Here is a 13,274-nt window from a genome sequence, read left to right as displayed (position 1 = left end):
GCGGGGCGCGCGCTGCTCGCGACAGGCGGGCGCCGGCGGGCCACCCGGCCGACTGGGCCTCTGCGGCCTGCGCCGGCGCCTGCGCGCAGCCGCGCCGCCCGCTCCCCCACCCCCCCCCCGGCCCCGCCGCGCGGGGGGAGGGACCCGAAGGCGGGGCGGGCGGGGCGGGGGCCGGCGGGGCGGGGCGGGGCGGGGCGGGGCGGGTGGCCGCGCCCGCCGCGAGGACCCCCGGAGCCGGCCGCCGCGCGCTGGGGGCCCCTTGTCCTTCCGGCGGGGGGTCCGGGGCCGCGGGGCGGGGCCTCATGGAGGCCCGGGGCCCGGGCGGTTGCGGAGGGGGGGACGCGGCGCGGGGCGCAGAGGGGCGGCCGGCGCCCGAGGCCAGGGTGCACTTCCGAGTGACGAGGTTCATCATGGAGGCAGGTAACCGCGGCTCGGGAGAGGGCCGGCCTCGCGGGGACCCGCTGCCCGCAGGAGGGGGCGCCAGGGCGGGAGCCGGCGCGGCCGGCCGGGCGGGGGGGCTCCCGGCGACGGGCCTCCGCGTCGCGCCGCGCCCGGGGCTCGGCTCTGAGCTGCGCGCGGACGGGCGGGGGCCCGAGGAGAGGACGTGGGAGGCGCCGGCCCCCAGCCCGGGCGCCCGCCGCACCTGCCCGCCGGCGCTGCGGCCCGGGACGAGCCCGAGGGCCGGGGCCCCGCGCGCCCCTCGAAAGCTCCGCCGGCGCGTCCGCAGCCGCGGCGGCCGCCCGGGCTCCCAGTGGAGACAATGAAGCGAAGCGGATTCCGGTAGAAACACTGTCTCTCCCCGGCCCTTGCATCGGCTCTGGCGGCCACACAGTTACTTCCGATCTTTGTTACTTTGTGCGCCCCGTGCGCGTGCGGCCTCTGGGGGGTCCGCTTTCCAGGCCAGCTCAGCGGGGCCCGGGAAATGGTGCAGGACGATTGAGCCCCGGGATTCGGACGCTGCCCGGGGCGGGAGGGAGGACGGCGGGGCCTCTCGGAGGCTGCCGTGCTCCCGCGTGGACGCTCCACGTAACGCAGGGCAGCACGCGGCCCTCTGAGCACTCGCCACCGAAACAGGACTTGGAGGGGCATGCGCAGCTCTAGCGCCTTCTCTGACATCTCTGGGAATGAGGGGACCCTCGTCCCAACGTGTAACTGAATTTCAAAGCTTGAAAGGCCGAAAGCCCTTCCGGGTCCCTCTCGGAGGACTTCTTGAGACAATGGCCTGCATATGCCCTTGCTCCCCCGTGGGACGCTGAACACTGGCCCTCCGAAGGTGTTCCTATCCCAAGCCCCCGCACTGGTGACTGTTCTTACCCCACGTAACGACACGCAAAGGAGAGATTTTGCAGATGACATTCAGCATCTTGATGTGGAGGGCAAACTGCCCTAGATTACTCCCCGGGCCCAGGATGATGCCACCCACCACGTCCTTAGCGAGGCAGGAGTGATGGGCAGAGCGGAAGGCCACGTGAGGACGGAAGCACGGTTAGAAAATGCTTCCCCGCACTTTGACCAGGGAGGAAGTGGCCACGGGCCAAAGACTGCAGCCACCTCCAGAAGCTGCAAAGGGCAAGGAAACGTTCTCCCGTGGAGGCTCCAGGAGGAATCCACCCTGCCCACGCCTCCAGCTTAGCCCCCTGAGACCCATTTCAGGCTCCTGACCACAAGGGCCGTAAGAGAAAGGATGCGTGTTGCTTGAAGCCACGGAGTCTGTGGCGATCTGTTAGAGCAGCCCCAGGGGACTAACGCCCCTCTGGGAGAGGCTAGCGAGTGTAATCTTAATGATGTTGGTTGTCCTCCACCTTCTTTCAGTCTATTGGATGCCATTTAATCTTCTCATTGTGAACTTATATTGGTTCTGTGACCCAATGCCGTGATTTCCTTAGGAGCTGTCCAGAGGCGGGGCCGGGGCGGAGGCTTTCCCCTCTGCTGTCATCTTGGCAGGATTTTTGTTAGGTGAGCTGTGGGGGTGGGGCGGCCTCTAGTTAAATGCCCCCTAAGGTAGCCACAGACACACGACAGCGTGTGGCCCTTTCCGTGATGTGGTGCAGAAGCCGACAAGCCAGCTGCTAACGGAGCACTAGTCTGAAGCCTTGCCTCTCCTAGTGTGGTCTGCACATCTGTAGCTTGGGTGTGACCCGGAGTTGACCCCGGGTGGCGGGGGGGCGGGTGGCTTGGGAGAAGTGTGCAATCCACAGTGCTGCTGGAGGGGACACCGCATTTGCACACGACCCCCCAAGGGCCTCACTGCCCCATTAGGACCTGAGAAGCCTGGCTGCAAACCTCTCAGGTAGAGGGCCCAGTGAAAGACTCAGCACCCAAGGCCAGCTAGGCTCCAAGCTCCTGGTCTTGTCTGAGCAGTGGGGTACCCCCTTAGTGCCCAACAGCAGCTCCACTCACGCGGTAGCACACGCTGAGCACTGGACTGAAGTAGCCTCCTGCCTGCTTTCTTTTGGTAGGTGTCAAGCTGGGGATGCAGTCCATTCCCATCGCCACTGCTTGTACCATTTACCATAAGTTCTTTTGTGAGATCGACCTGGACGCCTACGACCCCTACTTGGTTGCCATGTCTTCCCTTTACTTGGCCGGCAAAGTGGAGGAACAGCACCTGCGCACTCGTGACATCATCAACGTATCCAACAGGTAATGGCTTCCAGGCCTGGGCCTCTGGGAGGACTCACTGGTGTCCACCCAAATGGGAGGGCAGAGAGGTCCTGCTGGGCCCTGACCCCCCCGGGTGCCAGCAGCCAAGCTCAGAAGGAAGCGCCAGGGTGGTCTTGAACCAGGGCAAGAGGCACTAGCCACAAGGGCAGGAATGAGGCCAGTGTCAGAAACCCCCGGGGGTCAGTGGAAGAGAAGCTGGGGCCAGATGAAGGGAAGTCTAGAAGGCCAGAGGGAGTGTAGTGGAGCCAGGCTCATGGCGTGGGGAGCTTGGCTAGAGCACAGGGAGCTTGGTGAGATGTGTCCAAGTGGATCGTTTGGAGTTTTGGGGCAGGATGGATCAAACCAGCTGTGTTTGGTGGGACCTATAGGACTTTTCCATGTGGGGGGAGGGCGTGGACCCAGTTGGGCAATGATTTTATTACGATGGTGTGAGAAGGCGAGTCAGAGTTGCTAACCAGCGTCTCTTGCCCTGCTGTGGCTATGGTGCTCTGCGCGCAGCACCCTTGGGCGCAAGCAGCCGTATTCCCACTGGGGAAGGGTATGGGGGTCCAGCCAGCCAGGCTGCATCGACTCCCAGGGGGCTCAGGAGAAAGCAACTTGTGGAAAGTCACTGACCAGCAGAATGGCATAACCTTTCTAGAAACCAGTCATTAGGAAAGAAACCTGTTTTGTGCTGCTTCTCTTTTAATAAACAGGTAATGGAAAAAGCACTCCCTCCCCCGCTAAGCATGACAGGTTCATGGTGTACCGCTAAAGGCTGAGAGAAAAACCGGAGAGGGAAGCAAGGGAGAGCTGCCAGAGTCCACCTGTAATTGCCAGGTCCCCAGCAGGGAGGACCGGCAGAGGGGAAATTGTGTGGCTCGCTAATTGGACATGAGCACCTGGGTGGGATTCCGTGGGGGAAGTTGGAAAAGGAGTGAGGAACTAGGAAGGCTGAGTCATCAGCAGGGAATTTTGATCACTTGAGTGTGAATTCTGTTCTCCTGCATCTTGGTGATCCTCCTTAGGTGGGAGTGTTGTGGATATATATGGTGTAAATAAGGACAGAAGGATCTGGAACAAAGGAAGGACGATCTGGGAAACGTAAAGCTGAAATACAGTTATTCTTCTGCATAGAGCATCGCCACCACATGTTCAAATACCTCCCGTGGGCCCAGAGTAAGAGCCCTGGGCACTGCCGGGCCAGGTGATCCAGACTGTCCCTCACAGCGGGCCGACCGTAACGGGAGCACGAGCAGTGCAGGGTACTGGAGCTTCCAGGGCTTCTGGAACAATTGCACAGAACTCGTCTTTCCCCTGGACATCCTGTTGAGTGATACGGGACAGCCCATGAGGGCTGAGACTAGAAGCTGGCTTCTTTTTGCTGTTGGTTACCGTTTTATCCTAAAGCCTAGACAGGTAGATGACGAATGAGTTGAAAAGCACCAGCAGAACTGGCCCGATCTATGGCCGAAACCCCCTGGAGTTTGTGTCTCTCTCCACGCAGGTACTTTCACCCAGGCAGTGAACCCTTGGAGCTGGACTCCCGCTTCTGGGCGCTCCGGGACAGTATAGTGCAGTGCGAGCTCCTCATGCTCAGAGTCCTGCGTTTCCAAGTCTCCTTCCAACACCCACACAAGGTACCTGCTGGGGAATCGGCAACTATTTCTACAGGCATGAACCTTTCCGTCTTTGATCCAGAAAGCGCGCCCACCGAACCCTCAAGAACATGTGGGATATGTGCGGGACAGCAGAGGCGCCACCGCCGGGCACCAGGGCTCCTGACTGCGCCCAGTGACCGGCTCAGGCGGCCTCTCTTGTCCCACTCACCGGGGCTTCTCAGACAGTTCCGATTTCTGCTTCTGCCTCCCCGCCTGCTCGGCCGAGGCCACCAGCCGGGATCCGCGCGACTCTTGAAGTCCTTGCAGATCCCGTGACCCATATGGCTTGTGTGCTCAGTGAGCCACAGGGAAGCAGGACGGGTTTCAGGACCTCCCAGACACCCTGGCCCGCAGAGTTGCTGCTCTGCCTCAGAGCTCACACGCAGCCTGGCTGCGCTCAGAAACCCACCAAAAAGCTGAGTCACAAAGTCAAGTAGCACACTTTTCACCACTAGGAACACCTAGGTCCCAATCGAACTGTTTCAGGCAGCAGCAAAAGGGACCTGTGACACCCCTAGAGCCCTTGGGCATGATACCTTCAGGGCCCCAGGCCCCCACATGGGCAGCTGGGAAGCACGGCCTGCAGGGAAAGATGTGGAGCCGTGCGGGGCTGGGACATGGGCTGCGAACAGGATTTTTTTTTTAATTGGCATTTTTATTGAGGCAATGGTAGATTTACAAGCAGTCGGGGGGAATAACCCGGAGATCCTATTTGAGCTGGAGACTTTGCCCAGTCTCCCCGAACGGAAACATTTTGCAAAACTCCAACCCATATACGAGCCAGGGTGTCGGCACCGACACAGCCCCGCCCCTGCCAGGGATTCCGGGTCTTGCCTGCTTGTTACCTGTACCGCGTGGTGCTGTAGGACTTATGACATAGCACCTGCGTATATCCTCCACCGCAGTTAACGTACAAAGGTCCAGCGGCACAGGGGCCCTTATAATCACACCCCACCCTTCCAGACTGCCTTTCCAGTCCCAGAAACCCCTGGTGGAGATTTTGAAATAGTTGTGTCTCCGGTCGGTCGGTCGGTCGGTCTGTCGGATTGTTGGTTGCACGACGCAGGGGGGAAGGCAGCAGCCGCCCTGCCTCTGTGGGGCAGTCACGGTGCCAGGCGCTGGGTCTGGGGAAGAAGGGCACCTGCCAAGGGGGCTGTCGGTGCCTGGAGCCTCGCGGCCCCCGCTTCCATCAGGTCGGGACGGGGCATACGGCGCCGAGGAGCCCCCTCTTCCGGGGCGTGCTGCAGTCCCGTGCGTGTGTGTTCGAGCCCGTCGAGCGGGCCTCTCGGTGGGTTGGCAGGTCGGGTGGTTCAAGCAAAGCAGCCGGCTTCCCAGAGCGGGAGCTCACAGGCAGCTGAGCCAGTAAAGCCAGTAAAGAATTTCCAGCTGAGGACAGCGCTCCTGGCAGTCACCAGCCTCGATCCCGAAAGTGGGCGTCCTGTCTCCGGGCAGCCCCTGGCCTCGGGCCGGGCACGGGGGTGCCATGGTCTGTTTGGAAGATGAGGACGCTATTCCTGGAGCTTATGTTGAGCTGGGCCAGGGCATACACAGAACGATTTTTGACGATGGCTAAGTAGGGCTGTGTGACAGAGAGGGACCGTGGTAGGGGTGGCCACCAAGAGTGGCTCGGGCAGGTCGGGGAGCAGGCCAGGAGTTGAGAGCGGGTGGGCACATGGGCCCTGGGGCGGAGAGAGAGATGATTTGGGGCCGAGGGAGCAGCAGGGAGCAGCAGCGAACGCCAGGGCCCACGCCAGGGCCCGAGGGGAAGCTTGCCTGGCAGGTTCCAGCACGTCGGGCGGGTGGGGCGGGGGTGGGGCGGGGCCCCGAGGCCCGAGGAAGACACCAGGGCCTTTATCCAAGTGACGCGGGCAGCTGTTGGAGGGTAGGACAGAGAGATGATTCGATCCAGTTTGTGTTTGGTTCCTGAGACAGCTCAGGGGGAGAGTGGCCGGTGGGTGGTGTGGGGGGCACAGTACCTCTCAGCGAGGAGTCAGGTGTCTCGGGGGCTGGAGCCCCGAAGGCCAATTGGCTGACTGGTGTGTCTTTGCAGTACCTGCTCCACTACCTGATTTCCCTCAAGAACTGGCTGAATCGTTACAGCTGGCAGCGGACCCCCGTTTCCGTCACTGCCTGGGCCCTGCTGCGGGACAGCTACCATGGGGGGCTGTGCCTCCGCTTCCGGGCTCAGCACATAGCCGTGGCAGTGATCCACCTGGCCCTGCAGGCCTACGGGGTCGAGGTGCCCGCCGAGGCCGAGGCCGAGAAGCCGTGGTGGCAGGTGAGGTGACTGCTCAGTATACTGGCCTGTCCCCCTTTCCTTTGCCTAAGGATTTCCAGATGTCCTAGTACCCAGATGTCCATGTTTCTCTGTAGTAACTGTCCACGAAGGAGGCTACGGGCTGCTTTGGAATGTAGAGGCTGGAACAGACCCCGTCATAGTCGTCTCAGGCGGGGGCTGTCCCCCTTGGCATTGTGGACTTTTGGGGCTAGGTCATTCTCTGTGGCAGGACCGTCCGCTGTAGATGCCAAGGAGCATCCCCCACCCGGGTCATGACACCCAAAAATGTCCCCGGACGTTACCAAGTGTCCTAGGGTGGGGATCACCCCCACTTGAGAGCCACTTTGTTCAGCCAAGCACTTTTATTGAATTGAGCGCAAGCTTGTCACATATCACAGGCTAACAGACTTGGAGTCACATCAGAAGAGGCATAGGGAGCCCTCTAGAAAGATGCATCGATGTTGGAGAGGCAGATAGATGACAGCTAGAACGACACATGACAGAGGGGGAGCGGGGTGCGGGACAGACACATGGAGGACAGAAGAGGGACGGGTGGATGGCTAGACGGCAGATGGTGAGGCTGACAGTCCAAAGGTTTGCCGGCCTGGCCCAGGCCTGCCGAACCCACAGCGCGGTTCGTAGAGCGCGAGCGTGGGGGAAGGGCCGCCGTCCAGGACGTCTGCAGTCCTCTGGCTTGGCCCCGAGGAGTGCCCACTGTTTCCCAGGGTGGAGTTTTGAGATCATTTCCCGCTTTCCCTTTCCCACGCTCGAACTTTGCTGTTCCTCTTCTCTCGCCTCGTTGTCTGGCCTTGCCCTGGACGCGTTCTCTGCGAGCAGTGTTTGCGCTACCTGGAGCTTTCTCGTCCTGTGCACCCGCCCTCCCTGGCAAAACCCCGAGGCCAGAGGTCCTCTAGAATGTGCCGTCTGTTTCCTGAACAGAGGGTGCCTCCTGGGCGCCCTCCTGGGGCCGCTCCGGGCTCCCCCTCCCTTCCTGCAGCCCCCCTCCGCGGACACCCAGCTTCTGCTTTCTGTTCTCTTGTCCTTTATTGTCTGTGGAACCCCTCCACCTGACCAGATGGTGGCTGCCGGGAGGTTAGGGCTCTTGTCTGCTTCACCAGCTGCCCTGGGTCCGGCGCCGAGACCTGGCACACAGTAGGTGCTCGTGCATCCTCGAGCAAACACGTCTGTCGCCCTGGTCTCCGGCGAGACGCCCCTCCTCTGGCAGCATGGGGTCGAACGCCATCTGCATAGACAGCAAGTACTGCTCCATGCTGGGCTTCTCAGGGAACTTCCAGGTCCTGTGACCATAGTGTCGCTGCTCGGCTAGAACCGGGTGGCAGCAGGAGGGGCTGCCACTTGCCAGCCCTGCTCTCCGAGGGCATCTGGTGGGCAGCCCCTGTCTCTTGGCTGCTTGGGTCTGCGATGTCATCACTTGCTTCCCACGTTTTCTGCTCTGCCCGTGTCTTCCTCTCCACTCTCCTTTCTTGTCGCCTGCTTCTGAACTTCCCGGGGCGCCACCTCACCGCCTCTGCCTCCCACTCCCGGCCCTCCGCAGAGGAGGGTGCTGGGAGGCAGCTCCCCCGCCAGCCTGCTTTCACAGGCTTACCCGGGACCTGTGACGGCTGCAAGGAGCGGGGTGGCATACTCGCTCAGCGCTTCACCTTTCCTGGGTGGCTCCGGGCCTCGGGCGCCCGGAGTATCCACAATCTGGGTGCCTTTGGGCTTGTGCCGCGCCAGGCCCAGCACCTTATGATAAACGGCTCTGGATGACGCCCCCCGCCTGCCCGGCTGTGGGCGCTGCCGCCTGAGCTCGGAAATACTTTTCCTCCTTGCGCTCGCTCCCCGCCACTCCTCGCAGCTGCCTCTGTCGTCTCTTGTCTCTTGTCTGCCGGGGGCTGGGGCTTCGCCGTGCTGGTCAGGAGCCCTGGGAGAGCTTGCTGTGCTTCCACACCCGGAGCCTGCCTGCACTTGAGCGTGATAGTGGCGAGGCAGGCTGCGTGCCAAGCTGGGTCGGGCCCTGGGCGGACGAGGCACCGACTCTAAGCAGTAGCGTGTTGTGGCAGGTGTCAGCATCTCTGCCCTCACGAAGGCTGAAAGCTGTTCCTCGCTACGGCTCGACACATCGTGTCCGTGCTTTCCTCCTCGGGGGGACTCTTGGATTGCTTCCACCTTTTGGCCCTGGACTACTTTTTAACAGTCTTTTCTCGGCTTGGGCTCCCCAGGAACATGCAAGTAGCGGCCCTTGGCAAGCAAGCCCAAGCCCATATTTCCGAGGCATTAATTTTCTGCCGAGAGTCTGGGGCGAGCTGGCCCATCTTCCTGAGCCAGGGCTTAGGGGATTTTCGGGCCGCTGTTTCCTACCTGCAGCAGTAGCTTATGGAGGGCCCTGGCTTTCTACGGGGGCCGTGGAGGGGGTACACTCAGGTCTAGTGTTTGCCCTGGCTTGGCCCAAGGTCTTGACCCTTCTGGTACCTTGGTTCCCCAGGCAGCAACCCCCGGCCCAAGGGGCCACAGCATCTAACCAAGATCTCCTTGTTTTGCTTTTTATTTGTGGTATCAGGGCTCCCCTAGCGCACCCTCGGGCTTGGTGCTCCACCAGGGGGGCTCCCAGGACTCAGAAGAGCCGTAGATCAGCTCACAGTTATGGTGGTTGTGGTCACTCACGGTGAAAGCACATGGGTTGGAACCAGCAAGGACGAAAGGAGCTCAGGGCAGGGTTCGGGAGAGAGCAGGGGCGAGCCACCAGGTCCCTTGCCGGGGGAATCTCCTGCGGTGATGTGTGACAACACGCACAGGGCGCTGCCACCAGGGCTGCTTCCCCGTGTGCTGGTGTCTGGGGCCTCGGGTGCAGGGTCGGTCCCGGAGGCCCGGAGCTCCCGCGGGGTGACCTCGGATACCCAGGTCCTGCCCCCCAGACGTGAGGCCGAGAGGTGTGGCCCAGGGCCCTACCAGGAATCACGCTGTCAGCACAGACTGCCTGGCGGAGCCCTCGGCCCCAGGGAGACAGAGACCCTCTCGTCAGGCAGGACACGCCAGGGGCCTAGAGGTCCTTTCCCAGGGGTTGGGCAAGGGCCCCAGCTTCCTTTGGGGACATGTGGGGTTGGCCCTAAGCTGTACAACCCTGTTGGTTTGGGCCCCTGGGGGTTTACTTTACAATTTTATAAGCTCTCCAGCATGGTCTGGAGGATGGCTGGTCCAGGTTATAGAACCAGGCCCCGGGTGTTCTCCAGGGGCCAGCTCAGGGTGGGGTGGGGTTCAGCAGTCTAGCCTGTTTACTTCTGGAAACGCGCTCCTGGCCCAGCTCTGTCACCAAGTCCCTGTCCTATTTGGGTCAGATGATCACCCAGGCCTCTTTCATCTGGAACGTTCTCTGCTTTGTGATCAGCCTTAGCAGGCTGGAGGCGAACTGGCTTTGCAGAGAGCCGCTCTCATATCTGAGAGCCACCCCCCCCCCGCCCCGTGTGATGGGATGCCCTGCTTAGTGGTGGGTGCCTCGTTTAACACAGAGGGAGTCTAATCAGCACCTGTTTTCCTTCTCCTTTCTAGGTGTTTAGTGACGACCTTACCCAGCCAATCATTGATAACATTGTGTCTGATCTCATTCAGATTTATACCATGGACACAGAGATCCCCTAAGGCCCTGGGCCAGGCCTGCCCAAAGAGAAGCCCGGGATGCTCAGCTGCCTGGGGATGGCACCACCGCATCGCCGTGACGGCTGGTCCCCAGACGACCAGCTGGGAGGACTGGTTTTGTGCTGCTGGAGACGGGCTGGCGAAGGCGATGACCTGCAGCCGCTTTGGTTCTCATGCTTTGACTGTCCCTGGCAGCTGCGGTCCGGACGGTGACGGGAGCTGTGCCTCCTGCGGGCAGGCCGGGGTGCGCCAGGGGAGGGGCCCCCAAGGCATCCGTGTCTGCTTTTGTCCTTTGAGAGGACACCAACTGCAGTTGAATGTGGAATCATTGGAAGGAAAAATCAAAGAACACATGAGACTGCACTCTTGGGGATTTTTTTAACGCCAGATTTATAGGAAGTATGAATGTGCAACATAGATGGAATTTTATTTTGTGTAATAAAAGATGATGCAAATCAATGGAGATGCCCTGTCTCTGCTCTGTGGCCGAGGCTGCTCTGGCTGCTGGGGGTGCCGTCCAACCTCAGTTTCCCCTGAAATGCTCTCCTCGCGTGGAATCGCCCCTTGTGCTCCGGAGGCGTCCTGGAGGCAGGCCCCTCTGTTGCCTTCTGAGGGCGTGGCGGCCCGGCGTGCACTCACACCGTGGTGGTGTCCCCCGACGGAGTCCCCGTGTCCTCCCTCCTCCACTACTGGGATGTTCGTGGAGCTTGGCGCTCGTCCTGTTCGGTGGGTGAGCATCGGTTTTGGAGAGAGGGATGAGGGCCTATCCTTTGGGTTCCCCAAACCCAGATCTGACCAAAATGTAACTGGAAAGTAATTGATGGAGTTTTCTTTAATGTCAAGACTGTGACTCTAGATGGAGAGCCTGGGGAATCTCGGGGCCACGGCACCCTCCTGACCCACTCGAAGGGCAGTTCTTCCAGAAGACCTGCTTTTGGGTGCATTAGAGAAACCGAGCAGCCTAGGTGGTTCTCCTGGGAATCCCCACTGGGCTCCACATGCCATCGAGGTGGGACTGTCCCTCAAGACATGATGGTGTGGGGGCCCGGGGACTGTCCCAGGTGCTTCCCCGGATTTGTGACGTTGTTGCCAGGGGAGCACGGGTTTTGGATACTGGCTGCTTACTGTCGGTTTCCATGGAACTGGGCCACGGCTGTTTCACCTTTGGAATCTGTCTTCTCTCCCCTGACCAGATCACAGGCTCTTAGAGCAGCTTCAGTTTCTTTGGATCTGTTCAGCTTCAGCCTCCCGTGAGGCAGCTGCCCTCCACCCCTCCCCGCTGGATGCGAGGTTGTTTTCTCAGCTCTCAGAAATCAGAACCGCCTGCTCTGGATGGGAGGGCTGGGAGGGCTGGGTGGGGGGGTCCGGGCCAGCCCTCTGGCGAGTTCTCTCCGTCTGCACCTGTTCAATCTGTTTGCTCGCCACCCCCTGCCCCGGGGCCTACCAGAAGGAAGGGAGGATGGTTGGATCAAGCCCTGGAGGGATTGGTGACCCTCCCCACCCCAGGTTGTGAGGCGCCGAGCTGAACTGGGAAAGCATAGCTCGGGGCTAGCGGCGCTGTGTGGAGATTATGCAGCTCTAGGTTTCCTTTTATGCCTGCCGCATAGCAGACCGCATAGCAGGCCGGTTCCTTTCTTTCTGTGGGACTCGGTTTCCCACTTGGTAAATTGAGCAGGTTGGACCAGATGATGTCAGACTGGGATTGCTGGTTGCTATTTTTATTTTCACTCTTTTCTGACTGCTGTTTTAGAGCCCTTGGCCCGCCTGTGTGCCTGTCCTGCTGCCCGGCGGGACTTGCAGGCCTCGCGGGCTGGCCCCTGGGCCTTGTCCTGTCAGCGCCGGGCGCTCTGGGGTCATCCGTCTGCCTCGCTGCGGCTGGGGCCCGAAGCTGTACCTTCAGTGTGCCATCCTCGGAACAGAGAAGCAGGGAAGGCACCGGTCAGCAATGCAGGAGGCAGATAAGATGTTCTGAAACCCCAAGCTTCCACGAGCTTCTCGGTTCAGAGCACGTCTTCCTTACTGGAAAGTGATAAATCGCCGAGCCTTGCCTGGCCTGTTGAACCGGTTGAAGGAGTGGGGTGGGGTGGGGTGGGGGCAATCCGGGTTCTAGGACAACCTGGGCCAGTCTCTGGAAAGCTGTGGTGCAGTGGACCCGGCCCCCAAAAGATGTGTTTGTGTCCTAACCCTTGGAACATGGGGTCTTTGTAGGAATTGTCAATGTAAGATGAGACCCTATGGGAGTCGGCTGGGTCCGAAGCCAGGGTGGCTGGTGACCTTATAAGACACAGTGGTGGAGTGTGCAGAGGGAGACGGCCGTGTGACAACAGAGATGGGAGCCATGCGTCTGGCAGCCAAGGAAGGCCAAGGGCAGCAGCTGGACGAGACGAGCTTGGGTGCCAGAGCCCTGGGAGGGGGCTCTGCCCTGCCCACACCCGCGTCCCTGACTCCTGGCCCCCGGAGCTGGGGGAGCTGGGGGACGCTAACTTCTGCTACTTTAACCACCGCCCCACCCGCCAGCGTGTGGAACTTCGGCAGCTCACACCGGGCCTTCCCTGGACTCCCACACCTGCTGGTGAAAATGGTGAAACCCTGGCGGGCTTCGTGAAGGAATGAGCGCCGGAGCGCTTCCTTGCGCCCCCTCAGTTGGCTAGCTACCAATCTGTGCACGGGAACCTGTGGTGTCCTTGATAGCGGGAGCGGAAGAGTGTCCACAGGCAGGAATGAGCAACGTGGGGGGGCGGCATCGCTCCCTAAGGTGCCAGCTGTCTTGACGTGGCATCCGGCCCCATCTAAACTCGCTCAGCCTTGTGCTTCGAGGTGGATTCACACATCCGTGAAGCAAGGGCTCTTTGCTATTTGTTTGCTGTTTTGTGTTATTTGTCTTTTTGCCTTTTTTAGAAGTATGGACTCGTGGTGGTGGGGAGGGAGCTTTTTTATGGGGAGGGTGGAGCTTTTTCTCCTTTCTTGGCAGCTTCCCTGGAAAAGGCATCCGCTGGCATTGCCAAGTTTGGAAGGGTGATGTGTGGAGTGGAAAAATAGAAACACAGGGAAAGGAGATG

The 13,274-nt window shown here is 60.8% G+C and overlaps 1 protein-coding gene across 5 annotated transcripts; it reads left to right on the top strand.

Annotated features, from left to right (window-relative positions):
- The first annotated feature begins 289 nt into the window (after positions 1–289).
- CCNQ (cyclin Q) lies at positions 290–10,674 on the top strand. 5 transcript variants are annotated; one of them, XM_038588654.1, is made up of 6 exons: positions 309–420; positions 1,813–1,956; positions 2,460–2,643; positions 4,151–4,283; positions 6,355–6,582; positions 10,129–10,674. In XM_038588654.1, the coding sequence occupies exons 3-6, from the start codon at positions 2,474–2,476 to the stop codon at positions 10,216–10,218; spliced, it is 621 nt and encodes a 206-aa protein (XP_038444582.1). In that variant the 5' UTR covers positions 309–420; positions 1,813–1,956; positions 2,460–2,473; the 3' UTR covers positions 10,219–10,674. The 5 variants fall into 5 exon arrangements, with proteins under 5 accessions (XP_038444580.1, XP_038444578.1, XP_038444582.1 ...); XM_038588653.1 differs by having other exon boundaries at positions 330–420; positions 1,887–1,956; XM_038588651.1 differs by having other exon boundaries at positions 343–416; positions 1,887–1,956.
- The last annotated feature ends 2,600 nt before the right edge of the window (positions 10,675–13,274 follow it).

The sequence above is a fragment of the Canis lupus genome, chromosome X (assembly GCF_011100685.1).
Source record: "Canis lupus familiaris isolate Mischka breed German Shepherd chromosome X, alternate assembly UU_Cfam_GSD_1.0, whole genome shotgun sequence".
Classification (NCBI taxonomy): Eukaryota; Metazoa; Chordata; class Mammalia; order Carnivora; family Canidae; genus Canis; species Canis lupus.
Note: the sequence above shows the minus strand (reverse complement) of the source record. Positions and strands in the feature narration are given on the sequence as shown.